Source organism: Semicossyphus pulcher, unplaced genomic scaffold (assembly GCF_022749685.1).
Source record: "Semicossyphus pulcher isolate SPU_LCO1_2020_fin unplaced genomic scaffold, fSemPul1.0.p SCAF_20, whole genome shotgun sequence".
Taxonomy (NCBI): domain Eukaryota; kingdom Metazoa; phylum Chordata; class Actinopteri; order Labriformes; family Labridae; genus Semicossyphus; species Semicossyphus pulcher.
This window is the reverse complement of record NW_027211694.1, coordinates 22004369-22027210: the sequence shown is the minus strand read 5'-3', so window position 1 is coordinate 22027210 and position 22842 is coordinate 22004369. Positions and strand designations below refer to the sequence as shown.

The following is a 22842-nucleotide window of genomic DNA, read 5'->3' as shown; positions in this document are numbered from 1 at the left end:
TGTTAATTTATGAATCTGGTGTTATAGGTTTATAAAAAACTAACAATAAACACTCCGAAATACAAACTATCATACTACTGATATTAGGCTTATCTATTTGTTAGCGTGTTATCATCCTTGTTGATGCTAGCAAACAACAAATAAGTTTGCTTGAAAAATTATGAATATTGGCTACACTGTATATAAAATTGCCCATACATTAAACATCTTAGTACATTATATATGATTACTATTTTATTTATTTTTCAGTTTAATACTTTATTTTACATTTTTTAAATGTCTAAAATAAGGTAGCCTATAATTTTTGCTTCAAAATAACAACAAAAAATGCGGAAAAACATAAATTAATAACCATCAAATCAGTGGATGTGTTTCCATGTATACGCTTAAATATAATATCTAGTTAAAAATGCAATAAGAGAAAAGCTACAGTCTGGCTTTGATCATTTTTATGAATTCCCACGCGTGGCCGCGCGGTCGAGGGGGTAGTGAGCACCTCGTGTGCGCGCACGTACAGTACCAAACAGCACGTAGAGTGTCCGCTGCTGTCGAGTATAAGCTGGCTGTGGAGAGCCCGGACCACGGCCACTCCTCTGACTCACACAGTCACACACACTGTCACACACACAGAGGAAGGTGTGTGTGGCCAGCAGCGCACATACCTCAGCAGCAGCTCGGACGCAGCCTGCAGAACCTGGATTTATTTTCATTTTTAAAATATATTTTGTAATATTCAAAACACCGCCATTATGCTGTGGACGGCGAGTCAAGTCATAAGGAAATTCTCCACCTCGTCCGTGAGTAACGCTGCGTTCACTGCACCAGAGAATGACCAGTGTCTGTGATCATTCTGTTGCATTGATCAATAATCATACTGTTTGATACTGTATGCATGCCATGCATTGACATGAAGTGGACTGAGCCTGGCTCGGCTCTTGATAGCGGATCAGTGAGTCACAGTTGAGGTCCAGGTCCTCATATGTCTGTGCGTCTGTGTATTCAACAAACGGAGCAGGCGATGGTGTGTCAGTGCCAGGCTGCCACGTTACTGCCTCACTGCTCTGACTGAACCGGCCTCTGCTGTACAAGACCTGCAGGAGTTGCATCAGCCTGATCTCCGCAGGGCTTAGTTAGGACCCTGCAGCGCTGCAAGCGACCCTTATGAAAGCATTCATACACAGTTTGCTTATTTCGTTCATTACAGTGCGTGTTTTGCAACCGTGAATGCACCATGGAGCAACGTTGCAGTGTGCCAGCTGTAGACGGTGCCTCATGCATTTGACAGGTCCATTCATCTGAGTAGGAGAAACCTGAAACCTGCTTCCCTCCTTCCCTCACACGTGTGCTGCTTACAGTGAGGACTTCTCGGGATGAGGGCTGAGTTAACTGTCAGCGAATAGCTTCTCTCTGAGCCGGTTTTAACCGAAGACAAAGATTTAATGACCCTTGGACAGGGGGCGGACCGAGCGATTTGAGGGCCCTGTGAAAGGAGAGCCCCCTCAATCCCACCCCTCACTCTATTCAGTTTATGCTATTTATAGACACAGATTTTACACACGCATCAATGAAACACTAAAATCAAATAAAAACTACTTCAATTCCTGTCTTTATGAATCACACAAATATGTAATTACTTTAGATTTTGGATTGTTGATCAGATAGGGAAATAAATCCAGTCCAGGTGTCCTGGAAGCGCTCAATGCTCCGGACAAATGGGTGAAATTCCGGTCAAATATCACCTGCATTTATTTAGCTGAAAATCGATTGATAGGCTATGTGATGATGACAATAATGATAACAACATTTTGTCAATAATACTGGTAGTTATCAGCAGTGGATCCACTTCAGCAGGTTTTCGAGTCTCAAACAGGCAACCAATCTTCTAAAAAAGGTTCTATCTCTTCAGAGATTCATTAAAAGCTTTGTTGTTGTTGGATGATAACAGCCAACCGCTTCCAGGATTGCAGTATGGCTGATGTCTTCTACCTCATGTGCCCTCCAAACAGACGTTGAAAAGTGATCTGTCTTCTGTCCCTCGCCTACAGCTTCTCCATGCATGCGCAGATACCTGTTAATAGAGATGAAGTTAACCTGCATAAAAAGATTTCATGTGAAACTCAGTTTAAAAGTAAGGGGTGGATACACAGCTGGTGAAGATTTTGGTATAATGCAGGTTCCCCACCTGTGTTAAACATTTTTGCGTTGCCCCTTTAAGAGCTGTGCTTTTTGGGTCCCTCTGGCTCCTGCTGTTAAAGTCAGTCAGGTGCAGCTGGCTGCTGTTAGGACCGCCTCTGCACTGGGTGCACCACTGCCAGTTGCATAACATCAGTGGAAAGAGTGTAGAGAATCCTGTTCTACTGAACAAATGTCCTAATGTACACACTCTGATGTTTATCAAGCTGCTTTATCTCAATCAAAGGTCTAAAAATAGAAGGTGTTTTGTGCTGTTAAATAGATTGATTTCATTATTCACAGGGGTAACAGACGTGTCTGTGTTTGCTCTCTTACAGCATTATTACCAGAATAAGCTGAAACTCGCCATCATCGGCCAGAGCCTGTTCGGTCAGGAGGTGTACAGCAACCTGAGGAAGCAGGGACACAAGGTGGTGGGCGTGTTCACGGTCCCCGACAAGGATGGAAAGGCCGACCCCCTGGGTGAGTTCATCAGCTTCTCTGCTACCAGACTTTGTGCACTTTACTGCTGACGGATGATCAAGTATCTCGTGTTTTATTTGACCTCTGCAGTGTTTAATTCTTCGGTGCGTTATCTGACCTCTAGTTGCACTCAATAACCGGAACAATCAGCCTGACAGTACAAACGTTTCTATAGACACTGTGCTGCTTTCTGGTAGATTATAGGAGAAGAAAAGTTCAGATCTCAAAGCCAACAGTGACTCATGTTTGTAAACCAGAGCAGAACAGTCTGGTCTTATGCACAGCCCTTTTAAGGTCCTGTTTAAAGTGATAGTTAGGATCTCTAAAGTGGGGTTGTATCAATAGTCAGCTCTTTTTACACAGATACTCCACAACAGCACTGAGCCGTAATGGCGGAGCTTCGTTCCTTTATACTTTTACACCAAACCCTACAATGCTGTAACATTGGTGTTCCACTGTGTGATTATACACAGCAATACGGAGCTGCGGAAGCAAAAGAGGCGCAACATGTAAACAAACAGCGCTAGCTTCACGGCGAGGTGTAACAGTCCCGTCTTGAACAGGCCTTGTAAAAGGGGCGAGTGTATTACCTACAATAAACGGCGTCAGCAAGGCCCCTGTTTGGACAAGCTGAGCAGTGACTGAGGACAAGAGCAAAATGTTTTTTATCTAGTTACAAAAAAAGTCCCACCCAACAAAATTAAATTAAATTTCACTTGAAATGTTTGCTGTATTTTTGAATATTTTCACTGCTTCACCTTGTGTTCAGACGGCCCTCTTCTTTCGCTCTGCGTTTCTCTCAACCATAGAAGTGTTTTCCTACGCAAGCAGTGCGCGGTATCACATCAGCTGTTCAGGTCAGCGGCTTATAGAAGAGGCAACGAATACAAGAACATAAAATTATGATGCAAATGGTGGAGACTTTTATGAACCAGAAATGACAGAGGGATCACTTTTCGGAGTTGGACGGGCCGACAGAGAGAGGAAAACTAACCCTCGCCTGATGATTGGGTACAGCATTGTTGGTATAAAGGTGGTGGTTTTGCATAATCATCCTTAGAAAAATGATCATTACAGACGTGGAGTTGTCTCAATGTTGTGCTTATTAATCATCATTTTCAGGACAGCTCGTCAAAGCTGTCAGCGGCCAAACTCACTCAGCAGAATGTGGTGAAATCTATCTGGTGACCAGGACACTGTTTGTTTGAAAAGCCCGGAAACACAAGCACGCACCATCTTTGAACTCTTTCCTTTGATTCCTTGTGCACATAACACCCGATCAATGTTTTTATTGGGGTTTGTATAAAACTAATGAGACAGAACACCTTTGTTGTGATGCTGATCGGGTGTCCTGGCTCTCCTCTGTGCTCTGTAGCTGAGGTAGATGCGTGTTGACTCTGCTGCTCTCCTGGACAAAGACAGGCCTTTATCCTGCGTTAGCTGCGCGATAGTGACTCCATTGTCCGAGTGTGGAGGCCCTGTGTGGCCCGGAGATGCAGCTCTGAGGTGAAAAGTCTACAATCAGGCCGCGCTCTCTTTTTAGTATGATGCAATCTTTCCAGGAAACATCATCAGCTGTCGGCTAGTCGTAAACATGAAGATATTCCTGCTTTGACCTACCCTGTTTGAGTTTGTTTTTTTAGTCCTTCAGCAACAAGTGGAAGGATATAATCCAGGAAAGTACTGTGACATTATAAATGCATAGTTTACACTGCCTGTGCTGCAGAAATCCTCGCATTATAGTCTGTTAGCATCGACAGCAAACTTTCACTCACTGAAGTTTTGACATCAGACTTTAAGACAAACAGCAAGGTCCGTTTTTTATTGAAACAAAATGAGTTCACTGTTTTGTAAACTGTTCCTCAATAGCCTCTAAATCCTGGGATTAAAAAATACAGAGGTGAGCGGCTGTTAGCATTACAGTACCAGGATACAAAGTTATAATAGAGATTTTTTTATCTAATTTGAGGAAAGATTAGATTCTTTATTGTCCTGTACATAGAAGACGGAACGTAAGAATCCCGCCTTGAACTGGCAGAGTAAAAAGAGCTTAGAGCGGCCTAACGTCAGCCAACAGCACTGTGACAGACTGGAGGAGAGCATGCAGAGAGGCATGAGAGCTGTGATTAAAAACCAGGTTATTCCAGCAAACATTGACCTGTGAACTCTTCCTGAGTTAAACATTCGTATTCTGTTGTTTCAACACGTCATTTTCTGCAAAAAAAAAGACCTGAATGAGAATATTTGATTTGGAAGGAGGAGAAATGTTTACAAAGTTTACACAAACACAAACCTGTAGATAGAAAGCAGAACCATTGGTCCGGAGCTGTATCATTGTATTGTGATGTTATCGGGTCAGGCCGTTAACCCTCTGACACACTGACTCTTGACCTCCTCCATGCTCCTCGCTCCGTAACCTCGTTTATCAGATGTTTGTAGGTCTGTGTTTGCATGTTCTAGCTTACATGTATGTTACGGATGTAGCTGGACTGAACTGGAGAAACTTCACTCTGCTGGCGTGTGCGTATGTTTGTGCAGGTACTGCAGGTAGAACTGGTTATGAGTGGAATTAAAGCTCATCTGATTGATGTTGAAGCCGCAGAGAATGCCTCATGTAACACTTGGCCTGAAAGGACCTTCACAGAGAAGAATTTATTGCTGTGTTGTTGTCTTAATGGCCATTCAGAGATGTAACCAAGGGACACTTTTATAACCTGTTGGCTGCACTGAGGCACATTAAAAAACGCTAATGGAAAGTGTTGCATTCACAAGCTGTTACAATGAAAAATAAAGGGAGAAGACTGGTGATAAGGCCTGAGAAACATGGTGGAAAATGTAACATGCATGCATGAACATCCCTGAACAGAACCTCAAAGAGAGTTTCAAAAAAGCCACTTTTATTAGTTTTAATCAACTAGATTTAGCAGGTTAAAAAGGCGGTTCATTTTACCTTGTGGTCAAGAAGCAAAGCTGGAACAAACCTGCTTTTGCTGCACTGATGTGAGAGTGTTAGAAGCTTTAGTCACACACCTACATTGTATTTTGGTCCGGACGTGCTGTTTCCTCAGGCCAAGGAGGAGGCCTGCAGAAGTCGGACGCTTGCAAGACCAATGTCCCTGCAGGACAAGTAAAGCAAACCATCCCCCCACAGTCTGGGCAACATCCAACACCAAACCAGCACCTGTAACCCCTGAGAGACCCTCTCACCCTCCCCACTGACCCCCCACGTGCACTCAGAACCTGAAGAGGTTCATCTCTTTTAAAAAAGGGAGCGAGACGTTATACAAGAAAGACATTAAAGGCTTTTTTGTTTGCATATTAAGATTACAGATGATTATCCTTATCGCTCTGAACTGTATCAGTAAACTCTCCTCTTCTCTTTCAGCGGTGGCTGCAGAGAAAGACGGGACGCCCGTGTTTAAGTTCCCCCGGTGGCGGGTGAAGGGGAAGCCCATCCCGGAGGTGGTGGACGCCTACAAGGCGGTGGGCGCCGAGCTCAACGTGATGCCCTTCTGCTCCCAGTTCATCCCCATGAACATCATCGATAACCCCAAACACGGCTCCATCATCTACCACCCCTCCATCCTGCCCCTGCACCGAGGAGCCTCCGCCATCAACTGGTGAGGAAGATCGCATCATTAGGGAGTTAGATGAGCACATGGTCTCGTGCACGTGCTTCATATCTGCACATAAAAAGCATACTATGGTTCACAACACAACCAATTTAGATAAACCTGGAAAATGAGGTGTAGTAGTCTATCTCTCAGACACTGTGCCAAAAACGACGTGACACATTGAGCTTCAGACCCTCTTTGTGATTCTCTTCCAACTTTTTCTGCATTATTTTCGACCTTCATATCAGGCCGTCTCTTTGACCCTTTGAAGGGACGAGCAGCTCAAACAGATCAAAGAGGAACTGCAGCTCTTCTAACCCCTTATTGTATTTATTATACTTATAATTAAAGTATGCTGAAAGGCTGTACCAGAGTTTTTCTGAACGATGCCATACAAACATAAGCCTCGTCAGACAGACAGTCTCTTCTTGAGTTTATTCCTCAAACATGTGAAGAGATGAGTGGCTCATATACAACAGACTTCAGTTTGTGGTGCAGACTTTGTGTTAACATGCTGCAGTCTCAGATTTATAGAATCAGTAGGATAACTTTTTAATCCACCTTGCCTGTGTGTCCCTTGTTTGATGGGACATGCCCTGACAGGTAACAGAGGTAAAAGCTCATCACCGCCCTAACTCTGCTTTTCAGAGTCATTTTCCTCACAGAAATAATAGATAACACATTACACTCAAACAAACTGGGCAGGATCAGTCAGCCTCAAATGTGCAGCAATAAAATAATGAGGCGAACAGCAGGCACTTTGTGCTGAACAGATGTTGGCAGGTGGCCAAAAGAAGCCACACAGACTTCATGCAGTAACTGACAACTGCAGAGACCAGCCTGCCAAGATCCTGTACGAGACTCACAACTGTGGCAGTCAGTCAGGGAAGTGTAGCACATGCTTGTAACTGCAGATCATTAACACAGTAAGGAACTTTTCTGAATCGTCCTACAATACAGCCACCTGGAATCACTAATGTGTTAACAGCAGTCCCTTTCTGTGCCATGCTAAAGCAGGTAAAACAATAATATGCAGAAGAACATGACATAGTAAGCTAATGTTTTACCTTTAATGCCATATGTGTATTTATATACATGAACATAAAGTAGCAGCTGTAGAAAAATATAAATATGTCCATGTTACACTGTATTACTTATACAATAATTAAACATTATTTGACATAGTGTGGTTCATACATGTTTGAGCAGGTGTTAGCGGTTCTGCGCCGCCAGATTGAGGATGTTTGTAGTTGAGATCTTTTTGAAAAGGGATTTTGGTATATTTAAATATGCCAACCATAAAATCACTGCTAAAGATTTTATATAATAGTACTTCAGCATGCTACCCATGCTCTAACAGAATACACGGAGCAAGCAGTGAAGTTACAGGTAATGATTCTGTTGTGGGACCTTTTTTTTAAAAGGAAATACCCCTGATGCCATAACGAGAGTTACAATATATTTAATACAGTGCCAAAATATGCTCCCCGTGCAGTACATTCACACCCGTTTGTAATCCAGAATCAGATAATAAAGTAATTGTATGGTGAAAGACTGGCAGAGACTTGATGATATGAGCATTCATTAAAGACCGATGAAGCGGGCAGCAGCAGTTTCAACCTTTCCACAGGTTTCAGTAAACATGTTGAGTGTTTTTTCTATAAAAGAAAGTAGACAAATTAGTCTTCAATGTTAGAATTCAAACACAACTGAACACATTTAAGTTAAAATTAAATCGATTAAATTAGCTTTCTCACGACGTCAGGTAAATATGATAAAATACACAACAGAATTACTCACTCAACGCACTCAGGACATGCACGGTGTACTCCTCAAGGAAGAGCAGACAAAGGAAGAACTCGAGCCTTATCAAGGCACCTGTGGGCTGGCCTGATTAGTACAGCTGTGTTTTCACGGAGAGGGTGTTCACCTCTGGTCATGTGACTGTCTCTTCCAACAGTATTACAATTGTTATGATAATAGTTGTTGACAATAATATCAATTTAAAAGGTTTACCTTTATGGGATATACAAACATTAAAATGCAGTGTGGTAGCATTTATTTTGACGGTAGCATAAATGGTCAGAACACTGGCTTATATGATCAGTGCAGATCCACCAGAGTTCAGTGCACACAAACGCCAAAGTTTGACATATTAGAATAAAATTTAGATACAGTTAACAAAGTGAAATAAAAGAAAACACAAACGATTATTAACAAAGAAAAAGTGTTAATACAACATTATTGAGCACAGGACAGGCTATAAAAAGGTAGTTTTTAAGTTTATGTTTGGAAAGCATGAGAAACAAAGGAAACTTTTGAATGAGAAAGAAATAACACACTTGCTCTAACAAATTAGAAGTAGAAGAAGAATTTACGCGCATTAATACACGTCAAAACACGCCTAAAGGACAATGTGAGCTAATATCAGACTTAAGAGATTCCACGTTCACTCATTTCCCCTGAGGGAATGTGTTGACTTCATAACTTCCCTCTTCTTGCACTACTGGCACACTTGCTTAAACGGTCTGTGGCAACTCCTAAGAAAAATGTTACACAAGCTATTTTCTTTGCCGAATTCTTTACCTAAATGTTTGTTCACAGGCCCAGAGTCAGGTCCAGGTCACAGTCGGGGTAGAGCTAGAGGGGGGGTTGCTGCTATCTCTTCTGTCTAGCAGGAGGATTAAACCAGTTCTGTGTGACCCCGACCCCCGAGCACACAGGTCTTCTTATCTCTCCTCTTTCCACTCTGTATGCGCTCCGCCCTACTACTATCTCTCTGCTCTGCTATCAGTGTGTGTAAATGAATAGCTTCCGTTTGTTAGCGACTGTAAACACAGACCTTGTTTTACGTTTTCTTCAAAGACTTTTAGGTTTGATCCCCTGTTACTTTTATAAAGATCGACATTTATTCCCCATTTACGCTCATGGTAAATCTGGCTGTTTGGCAGTTGTGACATTACTACCAAAGTTGGACTATACTTTTTTCCCCTTTCTGCCACTTAAATATGAAAGAAGCAACAGCCAGGAGGAACTTAGCATATGGGCTAAAGGATCCTGCTAGCTTAGCTCTGTTCAAATGTAGGCCTACCCCATAACTCCCTGTGAAACCACAATTTGTCCTTTTTACATTTCTGTTTTTGTTCTAATAGCAACTGAGACAAAAAGTGTTGTTAAATGAGGTTAAGCGGTTGTTGTGGGTAGTTGTTTCGGACATAAAGCGCCTAGAAGCCTTTAAGCTAGGCTAAACGTCATGAATTGTCCATTTGCTTCTTTTGGCTCCAACATTTAGAAAAAAGGCATTTTAGGTCAAAAGGAAGGGTTTTACATGTATGGAACAATGCTTATTTTATTCTGGAGAGTTACATGAGGTTATTGATATCACAATGATGTCTGTCATTTAAGTAAGAAGCATGAACAGGAGGCTGTTAGCTTTTTAAGCTAAGTGGGAGCAACTGTTTTAGCTCTGTGCAAAAATCCGTCAATTAGTAACTGATCACCATTAAATAATCCGTGCACATTATTTCAAATTAAACTACAACTAGTGGTCTCTACATTTCTGGTTTCAAAGGTTTTGAACAAATTAGATAAAATGTGTAATTTAGTGTGGCTTAGATGCGGATTTAGATACGCTTAATTAAGCTAATCAAATCTATCGCTAATCCTCCATTTACTAACTTTATATTTGACAGACAAACAAGAGAGTAATGTTGGTCGTCTCGTCTTACTCCGGGCAAAAAAAGCTAATTGAATATCTTTAACTAACTTTCAGAGCAGATCCAACTTTAAGCTTGCTAATGTTAGCTTCCAATAGCCTAGCTGCATCTCATGAGATAAGTTTGCCTTATATTGAGTCGGTTTCCTTTGTTTTGACCTGTTGAAACTCCAATTCTGTATAACTACAAACACATTTTGATTAATTGTATTAGTTCTGGATGTGCCAGAGATGATTACATTTGAATGTGGTTTGTAGATGGCAAATTGATTAGTTCTGTGTAATAAAACGGTGTAAACTCAACATTTACGTTAACATTAACGTTTTCCTAATCCTGTTTTACTGCAGATATGTTTCACAGTAAATTATAATTTGATACCAGTCCATCTGTACTCAATCCCTTGCCAATAAGCTGTAATAAAAATAAATAATTGCCTTATAAGAATCAATGGTTGACCGCTCTTATCAAATACTCTGCGTGTGCAATCACCTTTTTTCTTCTCCTTATCTCTTCTGCTCCTCATGTGTAGGTTTATGGTCTACTCCAAATCCTCTACCCGCTCTAAAAATACTGTGTTATGGCACCTCTCCAAATGTTATTTTCCTCTCTGTATTTGTGCCACAAGGACCCTGATCCAAGGAGATAAGAAAGCCGGCTTCACAGTGTTCTGGGCTGATGATGGGCTGGACACCGGACCGATCCTGCTGCAGAAGGACTGTGCTGTCGAACCCAACGACACCGTGGACTCACTCTACAACCGCTTCCTCTTCCCTGAGGGCATCAAGGCCATGGTAACCACCTGGCATTAAATACTTCTTGGCTAACTTTTTATGTCTATGTTACGAGTATTTGCCAAGTCCTTAATCGATCACCATAAACTTCACAGTCTGAAGTGTCACACTGTTTCCTGGTGCAGGTGGAGTCGGTGCAGCTCATTGCTGATGGAAAGGCCCCTAAAGTTCCCCAGACAGAGGAGGGCGCGAGCTATGAAGGCATTCAGAAGAAATCCAACTCCCAGGTGAGCGTCCTCACTCTTCACAGCAACCTGTTGATAGATTACTAACTTGGTAAAGTAGGAAACTGCCCCAGACTTTCACGGACCCTGAAGCCTCCAGGATGTCTTTGTAGCGATTATTTTGTGGTAATTTGACGGGGTTTTTCCGAAGGAGTCTGGTGGCTTTGAAGAGAGCAAAGTAATAAATGTTTCTGGTTCAAAAGCTTCTCATACCCATTTCCCACCTAAATTAGCGCGTTGACGCAGGTTTTTCAGACCTGGGAAGACCCGCTAATAAATGCCATTTGTCTCTTTTCCCATTGCCAGTGGAGTACACTCTTTTCAGTCTCGGTCCAGAAACAGGTGTCTCTAACTGTGCCAGAAACTTGTTGCCTTATTTCTTACCCCTTGGATCAGAAGAAGCTCTCTCACCTCGCTGTCTTGCTGCATCTTGCACGAAACAAAGAACAAATTCTCAGTTGTATGTTGCCGATTGTAACCTTTCCCACTAAGCAAAAAAGCCGGGTGTTTACGCTATGCACTGTCCTATCCCTTCAAAAAAAAATTTCTGTAGGAATCCTTTCTGTAATGTTGTCAGACACTTAGAATGACAATAACAGCTGTTATATCGAAACATTTTAAAGGATTAATTTGCAGCCATTACAGCCCATTCACTTTTGTACATAAAAGTCATATGGACACGGAATTATGTAAGAAAAAGGCCCAGGTAAACAGAGGTAGCAGCTTATCAGTTTGAGACAACTTTCACTGGTTAAACTGTCAAATGTCACCAGCTTCGGATTATATCAGTGAAACCTAAATGGCTTATTTGTTCAGCCACTTGTTCAAACACTGCAGGACTGTGCGTGGACTGTTACCTTCTCCAGATGAATTATCTGAACTAGCCAGCTGGCTGTCTAACCATCTGCATTTGGAAGAGGTGCTCACCACAGAGTAAATGTCGTTCCTGAATGTAAAGCTGTAGCAGAGCAGATGCTGGGCGTGGCCACACCAAACACTGATAGGATTCATTATTTACATTGCTCTGACTCTGAAAGCTTCCTTGTGCTGAAGCTGTTACATAACAAAAACAAACAGCATGTTTTCTGCTGCCTTCAGCCCTTTAGTGCAACAACACCTTCATTCAGTGAGCAGCATGGAAATGTACTGTTCGGCCACATATTCAGGGCCAGATATGTCAGATAGTGTGGCCGGCTGGTGTTTGTCCCACACGAGGAGACGCGGAGGTGGGGCGGATCTTAGCTGCTTCCTGATTCGTCACTTGGAGCCACGTTGCTGACAGAATGTTTAAAAGTGCTATTCTTAGCGCGCAGGGTTATTTTCCAGCATCACTTTTCCATGTGTCGCTCTGTGAGAGGCAGCCAGCTGTTGGGCTTCCCTCTCATTCTCAGAATTCTGCTCTGAAAGTGAATGTGAGCCGTCAGCATGCTGACTCCTCCTGTGTCTCTCTGTCCCTCAGATCAACCTGGCCCAGCCAGCGAAGGCCATCCACAACTGGATCCGCGGCCATGACAAAGTCCCCGGTGCCTGGACTCTCATTGACGGTCAGGTGTGTTTCCTGGAACACACACACACACACACACACACACACACACACACACACACACACACGGTGTTAATTCAAAGGTCAGGCTTATAAAAATTCGGAGGTCTGATATAGATCAGAATACATTAAGCACAAGTTTTAACTCAAACATGGAGTCATGTTCCAGAAGAGTCTTGAAATCGGACACTTGCACATGTTGCAGTTTTAATGCACAGCGCTGCGTGCTTCTTTGCTTTATATTCTCTTGTCAAAGAGAACATTTATCTTTACTTCCATTTCACTGCTATATAACGAAAGGTCTTTGAAGGTCTCGAATCTAAGATGAAGAGCTAATAGGCACCCTGTAATCATTTGAATTAGGATTAAACACAAGATACTTGTGCCCTTATGATAAGGATAAGCGCTCTGTGAAGAAACCCCTACCACTGCAACCCAAGCAGCATTGCCACCTTCAACAGACCCAGTCTCCGTTCATGCAAGCGCCAGGTATTGACAACGCTGATACTTCCTGCCCAACCACGTGGCTCCTAAGCCCACACATTTGAATTAAACACTCAAAAGAGAAATAGAGAGAGAAGAGTTTGCAGAGAGAGGTGTGTTAGAAACAAGACGGGGAAGGCAGAGCCAGGGCGAGATTCCCTGTCCGGGGCTAGCACTCACCCCCACCGCACCGGGCTGTACGCTCTACCTCCCCCTACTCCCCCATTTTCATGAGGGAAGAGAGGAGAGAGAGGGGCAGCGGGGGGCAGCACGTCAACAGGGTTATATCAATTGGGCGCCTCCCTTTACTGGTGCTTCTTCAAGTTAGGCCCACGACACCTCTGGGAGGCTCAACAGTTAGCTCTGGCGTCCCAGAACCACCCCCTCCATGCTTGCTCTCACCGCCCATCAAAACTCAACCAAATCCTTTTGTAAAAAATGTCCTGGTGCCAACGTCTGATGAATGAATGTTTGTGAAATTGAATTCCAAAGAAAGGCACAAAAGGTACAAAATATCAGTTTTAATTCGTCTCTCTGTGTCTCCTCCTCAGCATGTGACCCTGTATGGCTCGTCCATGTTGGGGGGCTCGGTCCCAGCCGGTCAGCCGCTGGACATTGAGGGTGCGTCCCAGCCCGGCCTGGTCACTAAGAACGGCCTGGTCCTGTACGGGACTGACGGGAAAGCTGTGAGTACTTAGTTGTACTACTAAACAAATATATTGAGGGCAGCTTGTGTCTGTTGGCTTCACTCCAGGAGGTTAGATGTCTGCTGGGTTTGTTCAAACACAGCTGAAGATCATTCAGCGTGTGTCGGTCTCTGTTTCTGTGTTTAAGCCTGTCTGTGTTTGGTCCGCAGCTGCTGGTGAAGAACCTGCAGTTTGAAGACGGGAAGATGATCCCTGCTTCCAAATACTTCTCGTCTGGAGAAAGCTCCAGTGTGGAGCTGACTGACGAGGAGAAGAAGATGGCAGAGGAGATCAGGGCAAGTCGGCTCTTTTCATCCTACTATTTGGCTTCCAGTGTCAAATAAATATCTTAAAATTCACTGTTATGTTCTCCTGTAATGGCAAGGTATTGAGGATTTATTTTTCTATAACAGAACATCTGGAAAGGCATCCTCAGCAACGTCCCAGCCGTCGAGGACTCAACAGACTTCTTCAAGTCCGGAGCCGCCTCCATGGACGTGGTCAGGTGAGAGGATCGTGTTATTTTAGAGGTGGCAGCAAATACAAGCACGTCCCATATTTTTACACAAGTCTGCATTAAGAGTCATATCTGCAATCTCAAATTTTGTTCCTCATTTACGTCCTCTGACTTTATTTTTTGACCCTAAAACAGATGATCAAAGAACACATTTAGTCATTTCTGATATCCATCCGACATCCCTTGAAAGGCGTTCAGCATTTAGATTTCCCGACTTCCTTGAATGCATCAGAAACGATGGCTCCGCCCTCCGTTCAACACACTTGTCATGTTAAAGAAGTTTTCTTCTCCTGAAGACAGACCTGACAAAGCTTCATGTTGTTCCTAATCTGCATCCTGATGTTGTTCTTTCAGCAAACTGAAGAGCCGTTAATTAAAGTCGATCACAAGAAAATCTGTTTCTGTTTGGGCTTCATCCCGCTGCAGTAAGCCAGAGTGCAGCCTCTGTGTAACTCACTGTTTACAGTGAGACTGAGACTCAGCACACACAGATGAAAGGTTATTTTCCAGACATATCTGGAAGGGAGAATTTCACTTTTGTAACATAAAGTCTAGGGATGCACGATATTGGGTTTTTTTTTGCCAATAAATTTTCCGATTTTGTCTTTTTTTTTCTCCATCTAATTGCGGAGAACATCAAGCCCCCCTCGCCCCGTAGTGGAATTGATATCATGCCTACTTAATGTAGTGACCAAAAACTAGCAGACGTCTTGCACCCTTCTTCATGCTTGACAGAAGAGGCGTGGTGCATGCAGTGCTCGATACACTCGTGCCGAGTTAATGTCATAGCATTACCTCAAGCTTTTAGGGAATCATGTAGGCAGAATTAAAGAGTTGTTTTATCGGCGGAAAACAGTGGCAGTAAAATGACGTATCTGCCAATGCCGACATGTCATGTCATGTAGGTGCTGCTCTGCACACTGACGATGTAACTGATGTGTCCTCTGTGTGCAGGCTGGTGGAGGAGGTGAAGCAGAAGTGTGCGGGCGTGCAGCTGCAGACGGAGGACGTGTACATGGCCACCACCTTCCAGGACTTCATCCAGATGTTCGTCCGCAGGCTGAGGGGAGAGGACCAGGAGGAGGAGCTGGTCATCGACTATGTGAGTCTCACACCTGCATAGTCTTACAGTTTATATTTAAAGCGACTGTCTGTCACTTATAGATTAGAAGGTGTAGGTGTTTGCGGTTGGTAAAGTTGAAGCTGTTTCTTGTTCACAGGCAACCAAAGACGTGAACAACATGACAGTGAAGATGCCGTACCAGTGTTTCATCAATGGCAAGTTTGAGGATGCAGAAAATGGAAAAGCCTACGATACCATCAACCCGACCGACGGATCAGTGAGTCACATGACTACACTAACACACATACATCCACATATACACACACTGATGGTGCATTTAGAGTAATCATTGCACCGTGCGTGTCCCCAGGTGATCTGTAACGTCTCCTACGCGTCAGTGGGGGACGTTGACCGGGCCGTGGCAGCCGCCAAAGAAGCTTTTGAAAACGGGCCCTGGGGCAGGATGAACCCAAGAGACAGAGGAAGTCTGCTTTACAAGTGAGTAGCTCCACCTACAGGACTACAGAGGAACTACATGATCAGACAAAACACGCCATACTCTAATTGATTATTTCTAGTCTGTTTTCTGTAAATTACAAGACCTGTTCTCTATTTTTAGAAGCTAAAATTAGCATCTTGGCTAACCCAGTAAAATCCAAAAGGAGAAGGACATTTTAAAACATCAGTTTACCAGCGAGATAGAAAATTAGCTCGTCAGAAGAAGCACTTGATATGTTTGCTCTGTAAATCTCTTCTGAGAAAAAATCCGAAACTAAAAGTCAGAGATTCGGTCCATTGACATAATTTGGAAGTCTTTTCTGTATCGTAGGCTTTGCAAACATGAACACTGAAAGAGCCACCAAACACACATTCACAGAGCAGACTGCACTGCTGACATCCGACAGCAAACCACTGTGGCGACTTCCACGTCTTATTCACAGTCAGTGGGTTAGACACTCACACTCGGTCCCCTTCTCCCTCCAGGCTGGCAGACCTGATGGAGGAGCACCAGGAGGAGCTGGCCACCATCGAGTCCATGGACTCCGGAGCCGTGTACACACTCGCCCTCAAGACACACGTAGGCATGTCCATCCAGACCTTCAGATACTTTGCTGGCTGGTGTGACAAGATCCAGGTACGTTACCTTTCAGACACACAAACAGCACCTTTAAAGCAATGACTATGATTCATGAAACACACCATGTTCCTTGTTGCAGGGCAAAACGATCCCCATCAACCAGGCCAGGCCCAATCGCAACCTGACCTTCACTAAGAAAGAACCTCTGGGGTAAAAGCTCTGGATTCACTTAATACTGCATGTGTTTCAACATGTTTGTGTGTTCTCTGGTGCAGAGCTGTGTGTGTTTTCTTCCTGTGACAGTGTGTGTGCCATCGTCATCCCCTGGAACTACCCTCTCATGATGTTGGCGTGGAAGAGCGCCGCCTGCCTCGCAGCTGGAAACACACTCGTACTTAAACCTGCACAGGTGAGCACACCATGCACTCACGTCAAACAACAGCACTCACACAAAGGACTAAAAGGGAGTTTTTATGATGTTTCTTTTTCTGAAATATTTACCTGATTCAAGTTGAAAGTAACAATGAAGGTAATAAAGTGACCAGTTATTTTCGGGTGGGTGTAGTTTTTATAGAAGCCCGGAGAAGCAAACAATTCTGTTGATCCATTTTTAAGTCAAGAAAAATGTTTTTTAAAAAGTTTGCACGGATCTTTTTTTAAATTGTGTTTCTTTGAAGATGTAATCTCGAAGATTTCAGTTTCGTTCTTTTGGGATAAACGTTTATTGTGAGAGGACACTTCCCAATCTAACCAGACGTCCACGGATGGCTCCGGTTGCTTTCCTTTTTAGTCTGTTTTCTGGTCACTTGCAAAAACCGGAAAAGCAGCCGCTTAGCTCCGCCTACCCTCTCTGACAGACCAACCACTGCTGGCTGATGGAAAACACGTCACTAACTGGGCGCCGCTTGAGATTTTTTCCACCAATGTCGCCACAGACACCCAGCCCATAATAATACTATATACTGCAAATGCAAAGGCTAGACGATTAGACGATAGACAGAGACTTAACATTTATTTAATTGAAAATCTTCCAGATTATGACTTTAAATTCATTTTAAGCTCATTTTATCGTTGCGATACTTGTTTTGGCCACAAGAGGCTTAAGTGTCAGGAGGATGGGGGGGGTTGGTCGCAATTGCAAATAAGCAATTGGATGTGAGAGGGGAAACACCAAAACACTCTCCCTTCACTAAATCAAGCTTCAGTAAGGGGAAACTAAACCACTGCTGCTGAGAAGCTAACAAGAAACTAAACTTACAGTGAAACACTTCTAAACCAAAACACAATGGCTTTTTAGGGAGGCCTTAAAAGAGAAACACAAAAGGCTGGGGTAGAAAAGGCCTACCCAGCACCAACAAGCTACGCTATGAGCGAAAACCCGAAATGTTGAGCAAAACACACAAAAAGGTTAATGTGGTGCTTCTGCAGGACGATCACACCCCTACACAACAGGAGAAAACACTGAAGAACCTCTCACTACCTCTGATGGTGAGATAATGAGTCAGCACAGAGCACTGGAACACAAAGGCATATATATAAGCTTCCCACACCTGGGCTTAATCAGGGGCAATCAGACTCACACACACCTGAGCCTGCTCTGAGATGATTTCCTCACCAAACTCACTGAGTCAGTCTGCGTTCCTCTTACAAGACCGAGAACATTCCTGTTTTCTTCCAGGAGACTTTTGATCTCTCCTGTGTGTGTTAGAATCTTATCTTTATTGTCATGTCTTTCTTTTATCTATAAATTTATAAACTGTATAAAAAGATGGACGACATTACAGCTCCCTAAAAGTGAAGCCAAACCCTCTCTATCGCCCCCTGCTGACTGGCTGCAGTATAGCTCATAAAGCCTGCCTCCTCCATGTTAACAGATGGGACATGAGTCAAACTATAAAATCAAAATACACTTCAAATACATTTTTCTCAAACATGGTTTCTGTCATTATAGTTAGTTCTTATCATGCTGATTTATGTCCAAATGTTTTTCTGACAAGTTTACTTTTAATTAGTTATTTAATGCTGTAAAAAGGGGGTGTGGCCTCATGATTGACAGCTCTGTTGACAAATGGGGCTCCTGCAGCGTTCTGTTCCCGAGTAGCAGAGTAGAGGAGGAACGGCGAGAGGAGACGTAACTAACTCTAACACTACAGTCGTTGAACTTTCCATAAGCGTGAATATCTGCTTCACACGGACACAAGAAGCTGTTCTGCTGTTCAACACTCTGACGGGTTAGCGGACAGGGCGACCCACCGTTACTGCTGCACCGGCTCTGGCTCCAAAAGATGTCACCAATGCAAGACGGCAGCGCCCGCCTCAGGAATATTTTGGCTTCAAAGGAGAACAATGAGAGGAGGAGGAGAAGCATCGCCCATCTTTTTATTCTGTCTATGGCACAGAGAACATAAAACTCCCCATGTAGAGAACATGAATGCTTTCATTCCTTTGAAGAATGGGGGTAAGGGTGAACGTCGCCCTCTTGTGGCAAGAAAAATAAGCCTTATAACCTGTTCTCTCAGACCAAGCATCAGCTTTGGCAAATAATCCTGGAAAACATGACTTATTCCCTTCTCAAACCTGTTTTGACCTTTTATATTCCACCTGTTCTCGAGTCAAACAGAGGAGAGAAAACAATTCAAATCAGACTTGGATTAGTTCCTTCTTTTCAGGGCTTCTGTTGGATTCAGTACAGACAACATGTTTTTCATCATGAAAGCTTTCACTGCCTCTTAAGGGTCACGTGCAGTCCCCCCCCAATCTTGTTAAACTTTCCATCCAGTTGAAGTATTTTTTGAGTATTTTGTGTCAGCCGGGGTCAGCCCTACACACGGGTCTGTATGTGACTGACTGACTGAGTGATGGTACTTTCAGAGCCGTAGAGAGAGAGAGTTGCGACATCACAATGGCGGATCATGGAGCATATTGGACCTCCACTGACGCGATTCTCTGTCTATACGGCTCTGGATACTTTGTCCGCAGTCCTCACCTACGTCCGCAGCGCGCACCTGCTTTCAAACACGTCCTTATGAGGTCTTTGTAACACATTGCCCACAAAAGCGCACATTGACCTGAGGCGGTGAGCCACATACGAGGTTTTGACCTAGTCTTGTTTTAAATATTTTCAGGTCACTCCGTTGACGGCGCTGAAGTTTGCAGAGCTGTCAGTGAAAGCTGGAATTCCTAAAGGAGTCATAAACATTTTGCCGGGCTCAGGTAAGAACACAGATACCAGATTTACTTTGTCTACAAAAGTAGGTCGCTTTTGTTACTGCTTTTTTCATATTAGTACATTTCTATAAATGATTCAAGGGCCAACAGGTATATAAACACAATGTGTTTGTTTCTTTCCTCCAGGTGGGATGGTGGGACAACGTTTATCAGACCACCCAGACATCCGAAAGCTTGGCTTCACCGGCTCCACACCCATCGGCAAACAGATCATGAAGAGGTACGACCTGACGAAGGTGTTCATTTTCTGTTTTACGTCACTGTGAGGTGAAACTTCACACCCTTTTCCTCTCCCTGTGATTTCCTGCTGCAGCTGTGCGGTCAGTAACCTGAAGAAGGTTTCTCTGGAGCTGGGCGGGAAGTCGCCCCTCATCATCTTCGGTGACTGTGACATGGACAAGGCTGTTCGCATGGTGAGAGACAGAGAAAGAGAGGGGGGCTGTTATTCACGTTAGTTTTAGGCAACTAGTGTGTGCATTTTTTAATTGGCATGAATTTAATCTCAAGTAATTATGAATAAATAAAAAATGCTATTAAATGTGTATCTCTGTGTGTGTGTGTGTGTGTGTGTGTGTGGCTCTGCAGGGCATGAGCTCTGTGTATTTCAACAAAGGTGAGAACTGCATCGCTGCTGGACGTCTGTTTGTGGAGGAGTGCATTCACGACGAGTTCATTAGCCGAGTGGTGAGTGAACACCGACACTGAAATCCAACGAGGGGTCAGGCTCAAAAAACACTTCCTACTTCATTTCCCAAGATGCAATTTAATCGTGTTCGTTTGTGCAGAAGCATCAAAAACGGCATTATGATCTCTTTAAGGTGGACGAGATCAAGAAGATGAAGATCGGAGACCCACTGGATCGCTCCACAGACCACGGCCCGCAGAACCACAAAGCCCACCTGGACAAGCTGCTGGAGTACTGCGAGGTGGGACTGAAGGAGGGAGCCACGCTGGTGTACGGAGGCAGACAGGTGGACAGGCCAGGTAGGCAAAACACACTGATGCATCCTAAGGGTAATGTGTGTAGCTACTGGGATTTATTTTCACAGGCGGTGTTAGATCAAGAGCTCATGAAACCAGGATCGTATAATGAACTACTCGACAAAGTTTCAGAAGAAGGCAACAGCTAATGATAAGCCTAACTTTCTTAATCTATTTTCCTAGTTATAGTTTCTTTTAGTGAGAACACTAAGGTTTTAAAATGCAGAAGTTCTGATTTACGACCAAACTACCAGGTTTATTAAAAGTTGTCTTATCGAGATATTTCAAGATTACAAAGTTTGTTTTCTGGTAATAATGGCTGGATTTAATAAGGCGCATTTCTGTAGTTACATTTTTCCTTTGTAGCTCTGCCAAAGGATGTCGTTTAAGGGGCCTGTTTGTTGTTTTTTGCCTATTTTCTTTAGAAAACCAACGCAGAGCAAAACATGCCCTCGGAGTCAGCTGACAGTTTTTTGTCGCTGCCCTCACAGTTGAAAATATTATAAATATATATTTTTCGAGGGTTCAATTTCTAGGTGTAGAGCTGCTGCTAACGCCAGGACACGACTCCTTTACATTGTTTTCATGTTGTCTTTGTAAAATGTCCTTTTAATAAAAGCAAATACTAAGCAAACAGAACAATTTAAAACTTTAAGACTTGTACAACGGTTAGTCCAGACCAAGTCGAACTAGTTGAGTTGGTGGAGCAAAACGTAATCTCCCTCTCATGTGCTATTGCTTAATAAGGGCCTGTGTCCACTAACGGTGTTTTTCCCGCTGGCACCGCTGCATCCTGTATTTCAGAGCGCTTCTCACTGCCGCTTATTGTCGCCAGGTTACAAAAGTTGTCTGGCGACACTTCCGCTTCCTTTTTAGTGATCGTTAAGTCTTTTCTAAATTGCTCTGTTTGCTTAATATTTGCTTTTACTCAAAGACATTTTACAAAGAAAACATAAAAACAAGGAAAGGAATTGTGTCTTGGCGTTAGTAGCAGCTCTACACCTGGAAATTGTGCCCTCGGGTGAGAGAGCTGTGAGCACAGCCACAAGAAACAGCTGATGTCGAGGGCGTTTTTGCGCTGTGGAGGTTTAGGGACTATGACATAATTGTTAGTTGCAGCCCTACTGCTGAACTGCGTTTTGTACAGATAATAGCAATAATTTTACAGATAATTTTCTTGTCTTTTCTGTAGAACATTATCTTCAGCATTAGCTAACTGTCAACATGGCGATTTCCCTTCAGGTTATTTCATGGAGCCCACTGTGTTCACTGATGTGGAAGATCACATGTTCATCGCCAAAGAGGAGTCCTTCGGCCCCGTCATGGTGGTGTCCAAATTCAAAGATGGGTACGTCATTAAAAGAGTGTGCTGCTGTTCCAGCTGAGTCTCTTACAACTGATAACCTCTGCCCTCCTCCTCCTCCTCCTGCAGCGATGTAGATGGCGTTCTGCACAGAGCCAACGACACAGAGTACGGCCTGGCATCGGGTGTGTTCACCCGCGACATCAACAAAGCCATGTACGTGAGTGAGCGGCTGGAGGCGGGAACGGTATTCGTTAACACCTACAATAAGACTGATGTGGCTTCACCGTTTGGAGGCTTCAAGCAGTCCGGCTTCGGCAAAGACCTCGGTGAGTAAAGACATGCTGTTGTAGCTGCTTCCTATTTTAAAACAATATCCACACTAATTTAGACACCGTACAGACAGTTCCAACGTATGGTTGTTTCTTTATTTTTCTTACTTTAACTGTTTGTGCAGCCATAGATACTCAATTTAGACAGATTTTGGCAATTAATTGTTTTTACTCAGGTTTCCCTCTGAAGGTCTGTTTTGTTTATTTTTATACTTCAAACTTAAATATGTTAAAAAATGTAAATGTTTTGTTCCCGGTCTCGTCTGCAGGAGAAGACGCTCTCATGGAATACCTCAAGACCAAAGCAGTGACTGTGGAGTATTGAGGCTCAGACAGTCTGACGAACTCTGACCCACATCTGTCTGCTTCAGTCAGACATCCAGCTACATCAGCATTGCTGCAGGACAGTGTGTGTGCGTGTGTGTGTGAGTGAGTGAGTGTGTGTGTGTGCTGTATGAATGAGAGGAGAGCTTTGTTGTTCATTGGACAACGTGCCTGTCTCTTCTTGGCTTTCTGCGAAAAAAAAAAAATGACATCATGGAAAACGGACTAGTGCATTTTTTTACCCGTCCGTATCTACACATAAAACCCTGAGTTGGACACCCGATAGGAGCCGAGCTGGGTCCAA

General features: G+C 43.5%; 1 protein-coding gene across 1 annotated transcript; it reads left to right on the top strand.

Moving 5' to 3' along the window:
* Positions 1-613: 613 nt before the first annotated feature.
* Positions 614-22842, top strand: aldh1l2 (aldehyde dehydrogenase 1 family, member L2). Its single transcript, XM_069670832.1, has 23 exons — positions 614-797; positions 2511-2655; positions 6041-6275; positions 10611-10776; positions 10902-11003; positions 12460-12549; positions 13578-13712; positions 13883-14008; positions 14126-14217; positions 15184-15331; positions 15450-15569; positions 15663-15790; positions 16277-16427; positions 16510-16580; positions 16674-16779; positions 19496-19583; positions 19725-19818; positions 19912-20011; positions 20184-20282; positions 20417-20582; positions 21822-21927; positions 22012-22211; positions 22484-22842. Exons 1-23 carry the CDS (start codon positions 750-752, stop codon positions 22537-22539), a joined length of 2772 nt encoding a protein of 923 aa, XP_069526933.1. The 5' UTR covers positions 614-749; the 3' UTR covers positions 22540-22842.